The sequence below is a fragment of the Neolamprologus brichardi genome, chromosome 2, assembly GCF_056152115.1.
Source record: "Neolamprologus brichardi isolate AB-2024 chromosome 2, ASM5615211v1, whole genome shotgun sequence".
NCBI lineage: Eukaryota > Metazoa > Chordata > Actinopteri > Cichliformes > Cichlidae > Neolamprologus > Neolamprologus brichardi.
This window is the reverse complement of record NC_142105.1, coordinates 26,931,393-26,944,924: the sequence shown is the minus strand read 5'-3', so window position 1 is coordinate 26,944,924 and position 13,532 is coordinate 26,931,393. Positions and strand designations below refer to the sequence as shown.

The following is a 13,532-nucleotide window of genomic DNA, read 5'->3' as shown; positions in this document are numbered from 1 at the left end:
GGACATGAAGGTGGAAAGACAGCATGAAAAGACAGACAATGACATTTCGTCTATTTGTTCTTGTCCAGTTCAAGCAACTGAGACCTACTAACCTCCTAATCATAAAGGAAAATGTAATGACCAACAAACAAAGTTTGCCAAGTTAAACAAATGAGTACCCCTTTTTCTAAAAGTATGCTAAGGCCATAGAAAAGTATATACCATAGAGTATGCTTTGTCAAAGAAATAAACACTATTGTGCATAATTTTCAAAGTTCTACTTAAAAGCAGCAAATCCATGTCATGCCAAATCATCAAAAGAATTCTTAGTTTTACCATGATCACAATCTCATCATCATTTCAACTAAAAAGTTATCCAAGTCAGTCAGACTCAGTGAAACCTATAGATTCAGGTAAATTTAAGCTTTTTCTTTCTTTCTTTCTTTCTTTCTTTCTTTCTTTCTTTCTTTCTTTCTTTCTTTCTTTTTTTTGTTAGTCTGTGTTGAAAAATAATGTCTTTTTTTCTGACATACACTTGTCATAAAATAAAGGTTCACACTAAACAAATCAGTTTGTGCCTGGTGCATATTGATGCATTTAGAGTAGGTTTTGCGAAAAAGGTTCTTTAAATATGCCTTACCTCAGATGTCTTTCTCCTATCAGGAAGCACTAGAGTATTTGCATGGCTCCCAGGTACTATAGTAGATCCTATACTCATTCTGGGTCCAACGAGCATGTACCGCTTCTCCCCTGATCTGTACTGGATGCTGTGACACAGTGTCCCATCATAATTAGTCTCTGGCAAATATTTAGAAGTATAGTCTGTGGATTTGGAGCACTGCATTGCAATCAGCACGATGATGCTGACGAGAAAAAGTACAGAAACTGCGCCCAAAGTTATCATGAGGTAAAATATCACGTTACTGTCCTCATCATCTTTTGCTGCACTTTTAACATCAGAAGCTGCAAAAGCCTCTTTGGGCTCCACAAGTTTGACAATCACAGTAGCTGTTGCTGAGAGAGAAACGTTGCCGTTGTCTTTGACCAGTATGAGCAGTTTATGCTCAGCCTCGTCTGTCTCTGTGAATGAGCGAAGTGTTCTGATCTGTCCTGTATAGCGGTCCAACGCAAAGAGACTGTGGTCAGTCACTTCCTGCAGTGAAAAGAGCAACCAGCCGTTATATCCTATATCAGCGTCATAGGCTCTGACTTTAGTCACCAAGTGTCCTGCATTGACGTTTCGGGGAATCTCCTCCACACCTTGAGCAGAACCGTTGGAGCTGATTGGATACAGGATGACTGGAGCATTATCGTTCTGATCCAGGATGAAGACGTTGACTGTGACGTTGTTGCTTAGTGACGGAGTTCCAGAATCTGAGGCAACAACTTGGAACTGGAAAGTTTTCATCGTTTCAAAGTCAAAACTTTTCAGCGCTAAAATGTCCCCATTTTCAGTGTTTATGTTTAGAAATGAAGTGACTTTATTATCTTCACTTCCGTCTCTGATAATATGATAGGAAATGCGCGCATTGTCATTCTCATCACGATCAGAGGCATTAACAGAAAACACCAAAGCTCCTGGATTATTCCCCTCAGTAACATAGAAAGTATATGGGCTGAGTGAAAACTCTGGACGGTTGTCATTCACATCGGACACCGTAACGCTTATTGTCTTTTCAGATGATAACGGAGGCTGACCTGCGTCTTTTGCTGTTATTGTCAACTCATATTGTGACTGTTTCTCTCTGTCCAGGGGGGATTTGGTCACTAATGAATACATTTTGTCCTGTAAAGATGGTGACAATGCAAACGGAACATCGTCACCTAAGGAACTAATGACTTTTCCATTAAGACCAGAATCCAAGTCATTTACACTTATAAGAGCTACTGTAGTTCCAGGTCTGGAATCTTCTGGGATGGAGCTGGAAAATGAAGTAACTTCAATCTCAGGCGCATTGTCATTCACATCAACTATCTTAATATGTACACTCTTTTGTGTTGATAGAGGAGCAAGACCTTTATCTGATGCTTGAATTTCAATTTCATATTTGTCCTTCTCCTCGTAGTCTATCTGCCCTTTTACAGTTATCTCACCTGTCACAGGGTTTATGTCAAAAAGCTTCAGTAACCTAGAATGAACAACACTGCTAAATGAGTAAACAACATCTCCGTTTTGACTGTCATCTAAATCCGTTGCATTCACTTGGATGACTACTGTACCTACAGGAGCATTTTCATTAAGCGTAACAGAATAAACATCTTGGGAGAAAACAGGTGCGTTATCATTAATGTCCAAAACATATATTAAAATTGTCATCTCTCCAGATTTAGCAGGTTTGCCCCCATCCAGGGCCGTCAGTGCTAATGAATGGGTCCCCGCTGCTTCCCTATCCAAAGATTTCTGCACAATTAATATTGGTATTTTCCCATCTTCTCCCTTATCTTTTACTTCTAACCGAAAGTGGTCGTTTGAGCTAAGTTTATACTGCTGAATGGTAAAAGGACCGCCGTCTGGATCTCGTGCGGGCTGTAACGGTATACGTACACCGGGTAACGCAGACTCTGAAATTTCCAGCCTTTTTTCTTCCTGTGGAAAACGAGGAGAGTGGTCATTTACATCCAACACCTCCACTGCAACGTAATGTATCTCCAGCGGGTTTTCTAGTACAGTTTTCAGATTTATTAAACACGAAGTGCTCTCCGCGCACACCTCTTCTCTGTCAATCTTCCGGCTCACATACAGGATACCGTCATTTGGATTTACATGGAAAAGGGGATCTACATCACTATTAACAATCCGATACTTTCTCTCTTTTAACGTGCTTTTATCTATTCCCAGATCTTTTGCGATGTTTCCTACCACAGTCCCTTCGTTAACCTCCTCCGAGACTGAATATCGCATCTGCGCCGAAGCCACAGTACACAAAAGCACAGCAGCCATGCAGCTAAGGAAAGATCCTCTCCCACTTCGCCTCTCGTGTCTTCTTTGTTCCATGGTTACACCGTAGATCACAAGTATGCCTTCAGATAATCGTTTGCTGCAACATAACGACAAAATCCAAACGTTCCTTATATGAAAATACTCATCTTCTGTCTACAATGACGGACATAATGCCAAAGAAACACGGTAGTAAGCTCAACAACGGCCGCGAAAAAAGAAATGGAACCAAACAACCCTGGTGGGAAACTCGTGCAAGGCTTCCTGTTTGGATTACACTGACACCACGCGATCTGCGTTCTCACTGCAGGGAAAAATATTCTAACAAATTTTTGCATGTTTGACAAAAAAAAGTGACACAAATCTCAAAAACATCAGAAGGGTCTGCATAACATTATACAATAAACATTTATTACACGACAAAATTAAGTGATATGAGTCAACACGCTGCGTTAACATCAGTAAGTATAAAAAATATTTCAGTTCAATAGAAACTCAATCAAGCGAGTCCAATAAAGAACTGCTAATGCTGTGCACTACAGTGCTGCCTGACACATGCTGAGGCTTTTGGATTGCTCAGGCTCCTTATTTCATTTATGCCAGTGTTTTAAGCAAAAGAAGGTTGGGAATAGAAGAGAAGGAAACTGTTAAAAGAAGAGAAACAGTGGAGATTGTGAAAAAAAATCCCACGTTCATCACTGTTCAAAGACAAATTGCAAAATTTGTTTTTTGATTACTTTAAGAATTGTAAATATTCACGACCTTGTCGTCATAAATGGTTATTTCGTTACGAAGGATGCCATTAATTTCATTCCAGCCGCGCTACTAATAAAACAAATGTAAGTAAGGATTGAGACCAGGAAATGTGACGCAAATCTCTTACCTCCTCGGATGCTCTCCTCCTGTCGGGAAGCACAAGTGTATTTGCATGGCTGCCAGGTACTATGGTAGATCCTATACTCATTCTGGGTCCAACTAGCATGTACCGCTTCTCCCCTGATCTGTACTGGATGCTGTGACACAGTGTCCCATCATAATTAGTCTCTGGCAGATATTTAGAAGTATAGTCTGTGGATTTGGAGCACTGCATTGCAATCAGCACGATGATGCTGACGAGAAAAAGTACAGAAACGGCGCCCAAAGTTATCATGAGGTAAAATATGACATTACTGTCCTCATCATCTTTTGCTGCACTTTTAACATCAGAAGCTGCAAAAGCCTCTTTGGGCTCCACAAGTTTGACAATCACAGTAGCTGTTGCTGAGAGAGAAACGTTGCCGTTGTCTTTGACCAGAATGAGCAGTTTATGCTCAGCCTCGTCAGTCTCTGTGAATGAGCGAAGTGTTCTGATCTGTCCTGTATAGCGGTCCAAAGCAAAGAGACTGTGGTCAGTCACTTCCTGCAGTGAAAAGAGCAACCAGCCGTTATATCCTATATCAGCGTCATAGGCTCTGACTTTAGTCACTAAGTGTCCTGCATTGACGTTTCGGGGAATCTCCTCCACACCTTGAGCAGAGCCGTTGGAGCTGAGTGGATACAGGATGACTGGAGCGTTGTCGTTCTGATCCAGGATGAAGACGTTGATTGTGACGTTGTTGCTTAGTGACGGAGTTCCAGAGTCTGAGGCAACAACTTGGAACTGGAAAGTTTTCAGCGTTTCAAAATCAAAACTTTTCAGCGCTAAAATGTCCCCATTTTCAGAGTTTATGTTCAGAAATGAAGTGACTTTATTATCCTCACTTCCGTCTCTGATAATATGATAGGAAATGCGCGCATTGTCATTCTCATCACGATCAGAGGCTTTAACAGAAAACACTGAAGCTCCTGGATTGTTTCCCTCAGTAACATAGAAAGTATATGGGCTGAGTGAAAACTCTGGACTGTTGTCATTCACATCTGACACCGTAACGCTTATTGTCTTTTCAGATGATAACGGAGGCTGACCTGCGTCTTTTGCCGTTATTGTCAACTCATATTGTGACTGTTTCTCTCTGTCCAGAGGGGATTTGGTCACTAATGAAAACATTTTGTCTTTTAAGGATGTTGATAGAATGAACGGTACATCTTCATCTACACTGCAGATCACTTTTCCATTAAGACCAGAATCCAAGTCATTTACACTAATAAGAGCTACTGTAGTTCCAGGCCTGGAATCTTCTGGTATTGAGCTTGAAAATGATGTTACCTCAATCTCAGGTGCGTTATCATTCACATCAATTATCTTAATATTTACACTTTTTTCTGTGGTTAGAGGAGCCAGGCCTCTATCTGATGCCTGGATTTCTATTTCATATCCGTCCTGCTCCTCATAATCTATTAAACCTTTAACAGTTAATTGTCCTGTTAGTGAATTAATATCAATAATGCTTAATATGTTTTGATGCATATTGTTGCTAAATGAGTAAACCACATTTCCGTTAGGGCCATCATCCAAGTCTGTTGCATTTACCTGAATAATTGGTGTTCCTACCTGAACATTTTCATTTAGTGTCACTGAATAAACGTCTTTAGAAAAAATAGGCGCGTTATCATTAATATCCAAAACATTTACGAGAATATTCATGTTACCGGATTTCGGCGGTTTACCCCCATCAAGTGCTGTCACTATTAGCGAATGGCTTCTTGCAGTCTCCCTGTCTAAAGATTTTTGAACAACTAAAATTGGTATTTTTACGTCATCTCGTTTTTCCTTAACCTCCAAACGAAAATGTTCGTTGTTGCTAATTATATATCGCTGCACTGAAAACTGACCACTGTCTCGATCCCGGGCGGCTTTCAGCTGAAATCGTGTCCCGGGCAACACTGACTCTGAAATCTCCAGTGTAGCACTATTTTCCGAAAAAGTAGGTGAATGGTCATTTACATCCAAAACTTCCACTTCAACATAGTGGACCTCCAGTGGGTTTTCTAGCACTGTTTTCACATTTATCACACACGCACTGATCTGCACGCACACCTCCTCTCTGTCAATCTTCCGACTCACATACAGAACGCCATCGTTTGGATTCACGTAGAAAAGGGGATCATCGTTACTTGAAACAATCCGATACTTCCGGTCTTTCAACGTGTTTTTATCTAATCCCAGATCTCTTGCTATGTTTCCAACTATAGTTCCTTCTTTAACTTCTTCAGAGATCGAATATCGTAATTGCGCTGAGGCTACAGTCCACAAAAGTACAGCAGCTACACATCCTACCAGACATCCTCTCCTCATTTCCGACTGGCGTTTTCTTTGTTCCATGGTTCTATCCAAAATCACCAGTAATCCATCACAAATAGTTTTTTGACGTTTAAAAAAGACTCCAGGGGTTACCTGATTACAAATACTCCCTTTTTAAACAGGTAAAATGAGGCAAACGCAGACTAGAATAAGAACAGAAAAACTGCGCTAATGTTGTACTGAGACTGGTGTGAGGAGGACGGATTACAAAGCTATGACGACAATATCTTGAGCTGCTGATTTTTGTTATCGCACTGACACCATGCGAGCAGGTGTCTCACAGCACAGAATTCGTCCAGTTTTTATCACATCTGTTTAATGCAAAATTGTTTTATACTTGGCTACAACTCATACTGTCAAGCCACAAGACAAGATAAAGACGTGGTGTCCAGAGTCAATAAGAGATCTCAATGCTTCCCCTAATAAACCCCCCCCAAAAAAAACAAAAACACGGCCTTTCAGAAAACGATCTAACGTTATTTTCTAAAGCCAAAGCAAAACGTTAAATGATCTACAAACTGTAGGTTTTCTTTTTGTACTTGTAATATTCGAGGAACAGAGAAAGCATGGGAATTCTTTTCAGCACCATGGACAGCAATTACAAACTACAAGGAAAACTACGGCCCATTAAGATGGTTGCGTAAGGATTGATATTTACATATATTACATAAACATAAGTATATTATAAAGTGCTAAGTGTCAGGTTAAGAAGCTTCAAAATATGACAAACGTGGAAAAATGTTTTAGGACATAAAATACTGCATATGTTGCCAGAAACACATTAGGGTTTTTTGTAAGAGGTCTGGTTATGAGTACGTAAGCTTTCTTAAGCCATCACAAATTCATGAATAGAAATATGCTTATTTCGTAAAATAAAATAAAAACTTTTAATATCTCTTACCTCTTCAGATGGCCTTCTCCTGTCAGGCAGCACTAGAGTATTTGCATGACTGCCCGGAACTATAGTAGATCCTATACTCATTCTGGGTCCAACTAGCATGTACCGCTTCTCTCCTGATCTGTACTGGATGCTGTGACACAGTGTCCCATCATAATTAGTCTCTGGCAGATATTTAGAAGTATAGTCTGTGGATTTGGAGCACTGCATTGCAATCAGCACGATAATGCTGACGAGAAAAAGTACAGAAACTGCGCCCAAAGTTATCATGAGATAAAATATGACATTACTGTCCTCATCATCTTTTGCTGCACTTTTAACATCAGAAGCTGCAAAAGCCTCTTTGGGCTCCACCAGTTTGACAATCACAGTAGCTGTTGCTGAGAGAGAAACGTTGCCGTTGTCTTTGACCAGAATGAGCAGTTTATGCTCAGCCTCGTCTGTCTCTGTGAATGAGCGAAGTGTTCTGATCTGTCCCGTATAGCGGTCCAAAGCAAAGAGACTGTGGTCAGTCACTTCTTGGAGTGAAAAGAGCAACCAGCCGTTATATCCTATATCAACGTCATAGGCTCTGACTTTAGTCACCAAGTGTCCTGCGTTGACGTTTCGGGGAATCTCCTCCACACCTTGAGCAGAGCCGTTGGAGCTGAGTGGATACAGGATGACTGGAGCGTTGTCGTTCTGATCCAGGATGAAGACGTTGATTGTGACGTTGTTGCTTAGTGACGGAGTTCCAGAATCTGAGGCAACAACTTGGAACTGGAAAGTTTTCAGCGTTTCAAAATCAAAACTTTTCAGCGCGAAAATGTCCCCATTTTCAGAGTTTATGTTCAGAAATGAAGTGACTTTATTATGTTCACTTCCATCTCTAATAATATGATAGGAAATACGCGCATTTTCATTCTCATCACGATCAGAGGCTTTAATAGAAAACACCGAAGCTCCTGGATTATTCCCCTCAGTAACATAGAAAGTATATGGGCTGAGTGAAAACTCTGGACTGTTGTCATTCACATCTGACACCGTAACGCTTATTGTCTTTTTAGATGATAACTGTGGCTGACCTGCGTCTTTTGCCGTTATTGTCAACTCATATTGTGACTGTTTCTCTCTGTCCAGAGGGGATTTGGTCACTAATGAAAACATTTTGTCTTTTAAGGATGTTGATAGAATGAACGGTACATCTTCATTTACACTGCAGATCACTTTTCCATTAAGACCAGAATCCAAATCATTTACACTAATAAGAGCTACTGTAGTTCCAGGTCTGGAATCTTCAGGAATGGAATTTGAAAACGAAGTAACCTCAATCTCAGGTGCGTTATCATTCACATCAACTATCTTGATGATGACGCTTTTTTCTGTGGTAAGAGGAGCCAAACCTCTATCTGACGCTTGGATTTCTATTTCATATTTGTCCCTTTCTTCGTAGTCTATTAAATTTTTCACCGTTATTTCCCCTGTCATTGAATTAATGTCAAATAGATTTAATATATTTTGATTCATACTGTTGCTAAATGAGTAAACTATCTCTCCGTTAGGCCCATCATCCAAATCCGTTGCATTTACTTGTACGACTATTGTGCCGAGGGGAATATTTTCACTGAGTGTAAAAGAATAATCATGTCTAGGGAAAGCAGGTGCGTTATCATTAACATCCAAAACATTTACCAGGATATTCATGTCACCTGATTTCGGAGGTTTGCCCCCATCAAGGGCCTTCAGTATTAGTGAATGGCTTCCTGCTATTTCTCTGTCTAAAGATTTTTGAACAACTAAAATAGGTATTTTACCATCGTCTCCTTTATCCTTAACTTCCAAACGGAAATGGTCGTTGTTGCTAAGTTTATACTGCTGCACGGAAAACTGACCAATGTCTCGATCAAGCGCAGCTTTCAGCTGGATTCGTGCTCCGGGCAACACTGACTCTGAAATCTCCAATTTCTTGTCTTTTTCGTGGAAAATGGGCTCATGGTCATTTATATCTACAACCTCCACTTCCACATAATGGACCTCCAGCGGGTTTTCTAGCACTGTTTTCACATTTATTACACACGCACTGCTCTGCGCACACACCTCCTCTCTGTCAATCTTTCTGCTCACATACAGAACACCATCGTTTGGATTCACATAGAACAGGGGATCCGCATTACTTGAAACAATCCGATACTTCCGGTCTTTCAACGTGTTTTTATCTAATCCCAGATCTCTTGCTATGTTTCCAACCATAGTTCCGTCTTCAACTTCTTCAGAGATCGAATACCTTAATTGCGCTGAGGCTACAGTCCACAAAAGCACAACAGCTACACATCCAACCAGATATCCTCTCGCTATTTCTCGTTGACGTTTTCTTTGTTCCATGGTCTTGTCCTTAATGTTCAAAGATTTATCACAGAAAACATCGCGACGTCAGAACACGGTGTTTTTTCCTACTGTAAACAACCCTGTTCTTAAAAAAATAGGAAAAAATAGGAATAAAATAATCGCAGTTACAGGGAAGAATGAGAACAGAAGAGAATGCGGTAACGTCGAAGTGAGAGCCTTATCAGGAGGAGGAACCACATTACAATGAGACAACGTCACACACTGCTGACTTGTGATGTTGTACTGACACCATGCGACCAAGTGTTTCTCTTCGGTGAAACGAAGTATTAGCGTACCAGCTAAATGGTACACTGTTCTGTATCTGCCTGTAAATCTGTGACCAAACGCGATCTATAGTTGAAAAGAGACAAGCCTTCACCGTCAATCACACGCTACTGTGGCTGAGGCTATTCCTTTTTGTGTGCTTAAATTATGAGTCCAAACATCTAAAACATAAACACAGTAACGACAAACGATTAATACTGACTTTGCTTCCATTGTACTGACACCACATGGCCAAAAGTCTAACTGCAGACAACACACTAGTAATGCATTAGTTAAAAATAAGTAAAATGAGTACGCTGGGGTAATACCAACCCAATGCTTCTTTTGTTGTATTCTCATCATGTAGGAATATTAAATGTTTACTCTGTGTCGTAACAATTGTTGCCAAGAACAAGTTCAGATTCCTGGTTCGTTATATGAGTTACAACTACACATCCTTGAAACAGGATTTTCAGCACCATGGATAGCGATAGTCAGAAACTTCACCTTGGTCCAGTTGAGTTATGCGTTGTTATCGTTCATATTTTTTATAAAGAAAAAAAAAAAACCCGTAAAAACACCCCTAATTAAAAGACTGATTTTTTTTTATCTGTTTTAGTTCCTTAATCTGTCTTTGCAGCTGGATGTTTTTTAAAAGTTGTTTGACTTTAGAATGGCATTTAATATATTAAACATACTCCATGTCTAAAATGACTTATCTGTCGTATTTTAAAGAAAAGCCTAGCTCATTTAATTTTATACTGACACAGAGAGAGAAGAATAATTCTTACGAATAAAATCTTGGCAGATGTTCTCGGGTATCGCTCAAGTTGTTTCCATAAGTATTAGTTGTAAACACAAATTTCCACAAACTATAATCAGTGCATGAATGCGAATGTACTGTGCATTTATTTAATTGGAAAATGTTGAATATTCCTTACCTCTTCAGATGTGCGTCTCCTATCAGGAAGCACTAGTGTATTTGCATGACTGCCCGGTACTATAGTAGATCCTATACTCATTCTGGGTCCAACTAGCATGTACCGCTTCTCTCCTGATCTGTACTGGATGCTGTGACACAGTGTCCCATCATAATTAGTCTCTGGCAGATATTTAGAAGTATAGTCTGTGGATTTGGAGCACTGCATTGCAATCAGCACGATGATGCTGACGAGAAAAAGTACAGAAACTGCGCCCAAAGTTATCATGAGGTAAAATATCACATTACTGTCCTCGTCATCTTTTGCTGCACTTTTAACATCAGAAGCTGCAAAAGCCTCTTTGGGCTCCACAAGTTTTACAATCACAGTAGCTGTTGCTGAGAGAGAAACGTTGCCGTTGTCTTTGACCAGTATGAGCAGTTTATGCTCAGCCTCATCTGTCTCTGTGAATGAGCGAAGTGTTCTGATCTGTCCTGTGTAGCGGTCCAAAGCAAAGAGACTGTGGTCAGTCACTTCTTGCAGGGAAAAGAGCAACCAGCCGTTATATCCTATATCAGCGTCATAGGCTCTGACTTTAGTCACCAAGTGTCCTGCGTTGACGTTTCGGGGAATCTCCTCCACACCTTGAGCAGAACCGTTGGAGGTGAGTGGATACAGGATGACTGGAGCGTTGTCGTTCTGATCCAGGATGAAGACGTTGACTGTGACATTGTTGCTTAGTGACGGAGTTCCAGAATCTGAGGCAACAACTTGGAACTGGAAAGTTTTCAGCGTTTCAAAATCAAAACTTTTCAGCGCTAAAATTTCTCCATTTTCAGAGTTTATGTTTAGAAATGAAGTGACTTTATTATCTTCACTTCCACCTCTGATAATATGATAGGAAATGCGCGCATTGTCATTCTCATCACGATCAGAGGCATTAACAGAAAACACCGAAGCTCCTGGATTATTCCCCTCAGTAACATAGAAAGTATATGGGCTGAGTGAAAACTCTGGACTGTTGTCATTCACATCTGACACCGTAACGCTTATTGTCTTTTCAGATGATAACGGAGGCTGACCTGCGTCTTTTGCCGTTATTGTCAACTCATATTGTGACTGTTTCTCTCTGTCCAGAGGGGATTTGGTCACTAATGAAAACATCTTATCCTGTAAAGATGGTGATAAAGCAAACGGAACATCCTCACCTACGAAACAAATAACTTTTCCATTAAGACCAGAATCCAAGTCATTTACACTAATAAGAGCTACTGTGGTTCCAGGTCTGGAATCTTCTGGTATTGAGCTTGAAAATGATGTTACCTCAATCTCAGGTGCGTTATCATTCAAGTCAACAATCTTTATTTTTACGCTCTTTTCTGTAGTTAGAGGAGCCATACCTTTATCCGACGCCTGGATTTCTATTTCGTATTTTTCCCTCTCCTCATAGTTTATCAATCCTTTAACGCTTAACTCTCCTGTTAATGGACTGATAGCAAAGAGATTTAAATCTTTTTGATTTATACTCTTACCAAATGAATAAACTACATCTCCGTTAGGTCCATCATCTAAGTCTATTGCATTTACTTGTACGACTATTGTACCAAGTGGTGTATTTTCATTGAGCGTAACAGAATAATCATCTTTAGAGAAAGCAGGAACGTTATCATTAACATCAAGAACATTTACCAGAATATTCATTTCGCTTGATTTCGGAGGTTTACCCCCATCCAGCGCCGTCAGTGATAATACATGGCTCCCTGCAGTTTCCCTGTCTAAGGATTTTTGAACAACTAAAATAGGTATTTTTCCATCATCTCCTTTGTCCTTAATTTCCAATCGGAAGTGATCGTTGTTGCTAAGTTTATACTGCTGCACGGAAAACTGTCCACTGTCTTGGTCACGTGCTGCTTTCAGCTGAAATCGTGTCCCGGGTAATACTGACTCTGAAATCTCAAGGGTTGTCTGGTTGTCTTGGAAGCTGGGTGAATGATCATTTATATCCAGCACTTCTACTCTAGCATAATGGACCTCCAGTGGGTTTTCTAGCACAGTTTTAACATTTATTACACACGCACTGCTCTGCGCACACACTTCCTCTCTGTCAATCTTTCTGCTCACATACAGAACACCATCGTTTGGGTTCACATAGAACAGGGGGTCCGCATTACTTGAAACAATCCGATACTTCCGGTCTTTCAACGTGTTTTTATCTAATCCCAGATCTCTTGCTATGTTTCCAACCATAGTTCCTTCGTTAACCTCCTCGGAGATCGAGTATCGCAACTGCGCTGATGCTACAGTCCACAAAAGCACAGCAAATACGCATCCGACCAGATATCCTCTCCTCATTTCCGACTGACGTTTTCTTTGTTCCATGGTCAAAACGAAATTTTTCAATAATCCATCACAATGACTATAAATCTGTTGGAAATGCAAAAAAAGAACAACCTCGTTCTTGCAAACACTCCTGTGATATTTGTACATGCAAAAACTGGTGTAAACCCAGAGAACAATCCGCGAAACGATGCTCCCCTTGTCGATGTGAAATAGCTAAGAGGTGGAACCAAAAAGCAGTAAGGACAAGCTTGTGGGTGGAAGGTTTTCTATATCGCACTGACACCATGCGAGTTTTATTCTCATTACAGAAAATTGGCTTCATATTGGATTGTTAGAGCAGTATGATCGGTTTATGAAAAGCGAAGAAGAGACTTCGTGTCCATCAGAAGATTACAAATCCAACACGAATTAAAAAAAAAACTATAATCTCTTTTTTTCACGCAGTACCAGCGAGTATTTTGAATTTGTATTGTTGTTATCTCACGAGTTAAGCAAATCGTGTCACTGCAGAATTACCTTGAAACGAAGCAAGGCACTTTTCAGCACCAATGATAGTTATTTCGTTTGCAAATTGCTTTCACTGAGTGAGTCCCGCACATTTTTGTATCT

At 40.3% G+C, this 13,532-nt stretch overlaps 2 protein-coding genes across 15 annotated transcripts in view; both read right to left on the bottom strand.

The window, feature by feature from the left end:
• The window catches only part of LOC102780923 (protocadherin alpha-C2-like), a 198,014-nt gene that overhangs the window by 136,606 nt on the left and 47,876 nt on the right, over positions 1-13,532 (bottom strand). Inside the window, exon 1 of one of the 14 annotated variants that reach the window (XM_087849792.1) lies at positions 10,605-13,118. The exons of 11 other annotated variants lie outside the window; for them this stretch is intronic. In XM_087849792.1, the coding sequence (XP_087705918.1) occupies positions 10,605-13,070 (2,466 nt within the window). In that variant the 5' untranslated portion in view covers positions 13,071-13,118. Of the gene's footprint in view, positions 1-619; positions 3,171-7,038; positions 9,528-10,604; positions 13,119-13,532 lie in introns of those variants that run through there. 2 more of the 14 variants (XM_087849854.1, XM_087849880.1) reach the window with 2 other exon arrangements.
• Positions 2,954-6,334, bottom strand: LOC118455107 (protocadherin alpha-3-like). The gene is made up of 2 exons (XM_035913034.2): positions 3,801-6,334; positions 2,954-3,017 (listed from the first exon to the last, which is right to left on the bottom strand). The coding sequence occupies exons 1-2, from the start codon at positions 6,156-6,158 to the stop codon at positions 3,003-3,005; spliced, it is 2,373 nt and encodes a 790-aa protein (XP_035768927.2). The 5' UTR covers positions 6,159-6,334; the 3' UTR covers positions 2,954-3,002.